The sequence below is a fragment of the Platalea leucorodia genome (assembly GCF_965183815.1).
Source record: "Platalea leucorodia genome assembly, chromosome: 12".
NCBI classification, from domain to species: domain Eukaryota; kingdom Metazoa; phylum Chordata; class Aves; order Pelecaniformes; family Threskiornithidae; genus Platalea; species Platalea leucorodia.
Window position 1 is genome coordinate 4,311,824 of NC_138834.1, and position 6,549 is coordinate 4,318,372.

The 6,549-nt window shown below is 39.8% G+C and overlaps 1 protein-coding gene across 7 annotated transcripts in view; it reads left to right on the forward strand.

Annotated features, from left to right (window-relative positions):
• The window catches only part of RIMBP2 (RIMS binding protein 2), a gene marked incomplete at both ends in the record, with an annotated part of 154,082 nt that extends 150,570 nt beyond the window's left edge, over positions 1–3,512 (forward strand). For 4 of the 7 annotated variants that reach the window (XM_082324932.1, XM_082324931.1, XM_082324934.1 and 1 more), the window contains 2 exons: positions 667–801; positions 1,398–1,424. In XM_082324932.1, coding sequence (XP_082181058.1) covers positions 667–801; positions 1,398–1,424 — 162 coding nt within the window. Of the gene's footprint in view, positions 1–666; positions 802–1,397; positions 1,425–3,223 lie in introns of those variants that run through there. The other 3 variants (XM_082324930.1, XM_082324933.1, XM_082324935.1) reach the window with 2 other exon arrangements.
• Positions 3,513–6,549: the final 3,037 nt, after the last annotated feature.

The window sequence follows — 6,549 nt, forward strand, 5'->3', positions numbered from 1 at the left end:
TTTCGGGTCGCAATTCCAGCTCGTTGCGTTGTGGGAACAGCCGCGATCCTAATTAATGGAACAGAACGGCGGACGCAGCCGGCGTGCCTGGAAGCAGTCGCAGGGGGTGAGCACCACCACCGCTCCCCTTCTGCACCCCGGAGCCGGAGGTCCCAGAGGGCGCGGAGCCGGCCTCGCAGCTCCCGCAGCTGGAGGGGAGCGTACGGCACCGATGAAGGTTCACTCTTCCCACTTCAGCACGGTTTTAGGGAGCGTTGTTCACGCAGCTCAGTGCTGCCTCTGGCATTTTATGAGTAATATACGTGCCTCAGTTAGTTAGCTGGAAAACCTGTATTTTGATCATGCGTGTATCTACACAAACATGTGAATGACTTCTGATGGGTAAGGAGAAAAACTGAGATACAGCCCGTCCCCCTGATAAAGGGTTATTTGATTAAATCAGTAGAAGAGTTCAGTAGTCTTTTAAGCACTAGTTAAGCTCTCCATTACACACGCCAACGCTCGCGAGCTTCAAAAGCGTGTAAGCTCTTAAGGTCCCAAGTGCCCTTCGATGGGTATTTCCTCTTCCTCACCGGCTTTGAAACAGTCAAAAGTATTTTCTTACCTTCCTGGGAGCCTACGCTTGCTTTAATGAGAACATTCCCTGACACTTTCCTCGTGTTGCAGGGTGAACTTAACGGACAAAAGGGGCTGGTTCCTTCCAACTTCCTTGAAGAAGTGCCTGATGATGTTGAAGTCTATCTATCCGATGCACCCTCGCGATATGTTCACGATACGCCGATGCGTACAAAAGCAAAAAGGGTAAGCAACCGAATAAGAAAAACTTAAATTTTTATTTTCCATTCCATTCTGTCTCATATATAATTTAGACATTACTTTTAACATTTTAAATCCATTCGCCCATTTGAAATTAACTTTCAAATATATAAAACGTAAAGAAAAATGACTTGACTTAGCCTTCCACTAGCTCGTTACATTTGTAAATGAAGAAACTAAATTTGCAATTCGATTGCAGTTATTACAGTACCTCCAATTATACTTTGAGTTTAAACAGCTTTTCCCTGGTGAAAGTAGTTACTTCCTAATGCCTCTAAACTACTCCTACTGCCTGCAATATCTAGATGAAAGCAAAAGTTCTTGTGGAGGAGAGACTGGTACAGGCGCTCCTTTAAATACAAACTGCCGGTGCAGCTGCTCGATTGACAGTGTTCAGCTTTTAATCCTTATGACTTCCTATTCCAACTGGCCTTAGTTAATTGCCCAGAGACTTCTCTTTTATGAAAGACTAATCATGTTTAGAGTATCTCATTTTTGGTTTTGTTTCATCACTGCAATACTTTTATATATTATATATTTTATATATATTTTTATTTCTTTGCTCATCTGCTTGGAAACAGAAGAAGAGTGTTCATTTCACACCTTAATAAGGCAATGTAGCCTTCACGTAAGTGAGCAACTGAAGATACCAATAGAGATTTCAGTTAAAGCTACCTGGCTATCTAATGCAAGTCTTGAAACTTAATTGTGGGGGAAAAAAAAAAGAAATATGTCTCCAAAATCCTTGGCCAGAGAAGAACAGGCTGTATGCTCTTACTGTACCTAGTCAAGTCAATTTAGTTGTTTTAGGAGACAAATCTTTTAAAAAGGAATCCTTCGAAACAAGTAAATTAGACCTCACTTTATGAAGGTCAACATTTGGAACATATTTCTTCATGAGCTAAATGTTTATGTTTACATAGCAAGGCGAGTTTGATGTCTAACTGCCCTACAAAGAAAAGCTGCATATTGCATTGTTAGCCAACGGGGATGTAACAGTTCCAAGCTCCTTTATCAAGAGACAAGCACAACCCCCCCAACCCTTAAAGAACAAACAAGTGACACCTGAGCCGATACCTACTGTAGTTCGCAAGGGTATAGTTGGTTTTGAAACTCATTACACTCAAACAAACACAGCTACGCAAATCGTCTGCCTTAAAATGTGTTTTCCATGATCGATTATACCCCAGTTTGCCTAAGACCAACTATTCGACAATTCTGAAAAAATCCCGTCACGTGGTACGACTTACTCGGCTCTTCCGAGGAAGCGCACGTTTGAAACGCTAGCGACTGTTTGGTTTACCAATGCAATAAAAGTCCGTATGAAACATGCAGCTCCCCGAATGAATGCATTAGACTCAATATATGGTATCTTCAGGTGTACGTTGGGGTGCTTTACCGAGTTGGGTTTTTTTTCATTAGAATTAGACCTTGATTTAAAATCAAAGTAGGCTTGAAGCCCCTTTGCTTAACGCACTGTTGCACAGCAAGCCAGTAAATTGCTCATGTTACGACCTGAACTACGAGGTAACAGGGTCCCTAAGGCATGGATTCTACTATGAAAATATCATCTTAACTGATAGTATCACCTTTTGTCAGCCGGGCGCTGTAGTTAGGATAGGCTGAGTATACATAGTTTTAGCATTTTCATTCAAGTGCTTTTGATGATTGCAAAAAAAAAAAAAAAATTATAGCTGTTTAAAATATTTAGGAATGCTGTCATCTAACGATCTTACAAGTATTCACCTTCATTCAGCAACCTCATAGCTGCAGCGTACACATCAAGCAGTCAGGGTCTTTAAGCTTTCTTTGATTGCGATTAAGGTTCATTTTAGCTTTTGCTTTTTCCTCTTTTTTTGTTTTTTTTTTTTTAAGCCAGTGTGCCATCTTCTCAAATATGTACATAAAGTTTGCTAGCCAATTTTAAAGAAAAGGCATTTAAAGGACATTAAAAACCAAATGATTATGTAGCATTTTAAGTAATATCTTCTGAAAAGTTTGGCTTCTATAGATTGCTTACCTGTAGTAATTAACACATTTATTTTTCTTAAATCTATAGCTAAAAGTATCCCTCTTCATTTTTGTACTATCAGAGTACCAAAATGCAAACCCGAAACCAGTTTTGTGGCTTTTGTGGCCAGAACTATGGCAAAACAAGGGTATCCAACTCTTTCTTTAAAAAAGTATAACCAAAAGAGGGCTCTATTGGAGTGTTTTCTATTGTCTGTACTTTTTTCTCAAAATTTATGTATTTTCCATAAGCCCATACGGCACCTCAAGCCACAAAGAAAGGAACCAGCCCTTTTGTTTAAGCGGGTAATGGGACAAGTGATGTTACCAACTTTCTTGATGATAATAGCTTTTAAGCTTTCAAACATTCAATAAATTATAACAATGTACCTAATAGGTTCCTCCTGAGAATACAGGTACATCACGGAGAGCACCATCCCCCACAGTCCATCTCCATTCTGGGTCACCTACGTCACCTATGGGTTCTGGTAGTCCCGGGAGAGGCAGGGATATGTCCTCGAAAAAGAAAAAGGGGCTGCTTTCCAAAGGCAAGAAACTGCTGAAAAAGCTTGGTGCAGTGAAATGATTCATGTACTCCTGGACAACTTGTAAAGCTTCCAGTCTGTGTATTTTTTTTAAACGTCAAAACTAGGGCTTTCATGACTATGCAGTACAACTTTACCAAACCTTGGCATTTTTAACTCTGACATCAATAGAATCATGTGAATTGCTTAATCAAAACAGCAAGAAAAAAGGAAGTGGATTTGTTGTGGCAAATATATTTTCCTTAAAAAAAAAAAAAATTTGTGGGATTAAGACCAGAAGGACATGGTTTTATTTGAAGTCAACTCAACACCTGCAACTCCATTGGATAAATCTCAGCCTTTAGTCTCCTTTAAGCATCAGTGGGGGGAAGAAAAGTATTCACTGATTGCTGGTTCAGAGGTCACCCCACTGTATCTGATCTTTATCACAAACAAAAATGGTCTTGAAACTCCTAGTTTAATCAGCCTTGATGTTTTGCCTTATTAATGCACAATGATTTGTACTGTCTAATAAATATACAGCGTATACTTTGTATGTACTATGTATTCAGCTGTCTTCACCTTCCCTAAAACATGGTAATTTAAGACCAAGTACTATGTTACTGACTCATTCGATGTCTGATGTAACTCCTGGGAGTTTGAAAGTGCTGTGCAAAATGCTTTCTTTTTGGGTTTTGCTGCTTTTTTTTTTTTTTTTTTTTTTTTTTTTAACCCGAAACCCTTGTATTGATTTCTTTTGTCAACAATTTTCAGACACAGTGTAAGTTATTCAGAGACTCACCCAGTTTCGACTGTACAGCCTCCACTTCTGGAGTTCCTGGTTCACTCTTCTAAATTACCAGGAAAACAAAACCAAAACAAAAACTCCACAACAAAAAAACCTCTACTCCCCAACTTTTTTTTTCCTGTGGAGGTACAGTCCTAAGTTAAAAGGCATTTTCATATTGCTGATGTCAGATTCAAGATAAAGTGCATGTCTAAAATAAAAAGTGACAAACTGTGTTACGTACACAAGCCGTAGCCAGTAAAAAGGCTGCAAGAGGTGATAATCAAATATTAATTGCAATATTGGCATCTCAAGAAAAACAGTCTTACACAGTGATGGCAGTCATTGGCTGTTACTATTTTGTAATTCTTGTCCATTTGTAAATTGTTTTTACTGTTTATACATACTTTTCAGACTGCCTTTCTTTTTGTAATTTATGGAAGGTTTATAAATGAATGATCAAAGCTTCCCCATTGTGTCTTCAGATAATAATGTAAATTACTGTAAGATACTGTGTGCTAGATTATAACATTTAATTAAAGAAAATAACTGGCCTAAATTTGTGGTAAAGTACTGTGTGGGTGTGTGCATGTGTACAACTGTTGTGTATTATATTTTATATAAATAAATAATTTGATATTTTGTAGAGTGCAGTATGGTTCATGAATCTACTGCATCAGCTGCCTGATTATTGCGTGAGCCTTCCCCCCCTTTCTGGAGGACGGGACAGGACCGTAGATCCGGGCCCAGGGAGCGATCACTGAGCACGCAGCAAGCGTGCAGGCCCACCCGGAGCAGGACCGGGCCGCGGTGACTGGGTCCTCCCTGCCCGTAGCTGCCGTAAGGAAGCAGCTGCACCAGCTCCTTTTCTACTGACCTCAGACGACAGAAACCAGCTCAGAAGGAAACCTCTGACAGGCGTAAATAAGTGAGACGTAACTAGGAAGAAATGCAAAACACTAAGTAGCAAATAGGGAAAGCTGCCACTGTATGGCATCAGAAAGACCAAAGTATTTGCCAAAACCCCCTATACCTCTCTTCATTACAAACGTCACGTGGGAGAAGTTGGTACACTTCTCAGCCTAGGAAAGAAAAAAACCTGAACTGAATACAAGTCACAGAGCTCCCTCATTTTTCAGAGCTGTTGACAGCTGCTGAAATACGCTGTCGAATACAGGCTCACCCAAATGCAAGGCTCCGGGAGCTTTCCAGAATGGTTAGAAAGTTACTCTGGCACATGTCACGTAGTATGGCCCAAGGCCCAGTCTTGAAGCATGTACGCAAATACATCTAACATGCTCAAATATGCAAGGATTACAGCAACAACTTTATTTAAATCTCGCAAAGAAAAGGAACAAGGTTCACAACAAGTTAGTTTAAAAAAAACCAGCACCAATCCAAATCCTCTGTGCCTGGTAATGCAAAAATCTGAAATCAGCTTCCATCAACACAACTGCTATTTGCTTTACAAATTAAGCTACTCCTGCTGAACAGTTACCGATTAAAGACTCAGAAGTACAATACAAACCAAAGCCTAAGCACTTCCTGTTACTTGGAACTGCACAACAAGAAAAAAAAAACAAAAAAAACCCCTAAACCCACCACGAACAGAAAAACTATCTACTTTTTTGCACATCAGTGCACTGATATTCTTTGATGGAAATTATTTTTCTCATTTAACAAGCATACAGTTAAACAATGTCAACCAAGAAATTTAGTTCATTCCAGTTATGAATTTGCAGTTCTCTAAAACAGCAATTTACTCGCACTACGTAGTACATAAGAAGTTACAAGACTAAGAAAGAGCCTGCCAACAGGATAGTCCATTGTAGGTCACACAGCCCCGTAACAGCATTCAAGCTTGGCCAAAGCCATCACTTTGTGCAGAGAGAACACTGTAGCCTTGGATACTAAAGGTGTTCCTACAGCTGCGATAAGAGACAGCAACAATTCTGCCTCTGGCACTCAGTCCTGAAAGTCTGGTACTCACAAAACTTCCTCCTCAGCTGTGCCAGCTTGGACAAGTCCCGCCTCACTTCCCTCTCCTCCTAGGGAGACACAAGCGAGCACAAGACGGTTTCTCGTTGGCCTGCAAATCACTTACAAGGGCAAGTATTAAAAACCCTTCCACAGGTTTTACAGCATTCTGCCATCTTAAAACAAAGCCTTGATAACCAAGAATGGCTGACAGCCTCTTTTTAAGATAGGAAATAGTTGAGGAGACAAAATTTTTCTCTCATTTTAACAGCCAAAAAACCCAAGGAAGCAACAATTGCATTTTGAGTGTAATGTGCTAACTGAAGCTAGGGGTTTGGTCCGCATAACTATATATCTTGTATGCTAAAAATAATTCCATGTAAGACCTCCCCAACACATAAATAAAAATAAGAACTGATAATCTTTTGTGAAGAA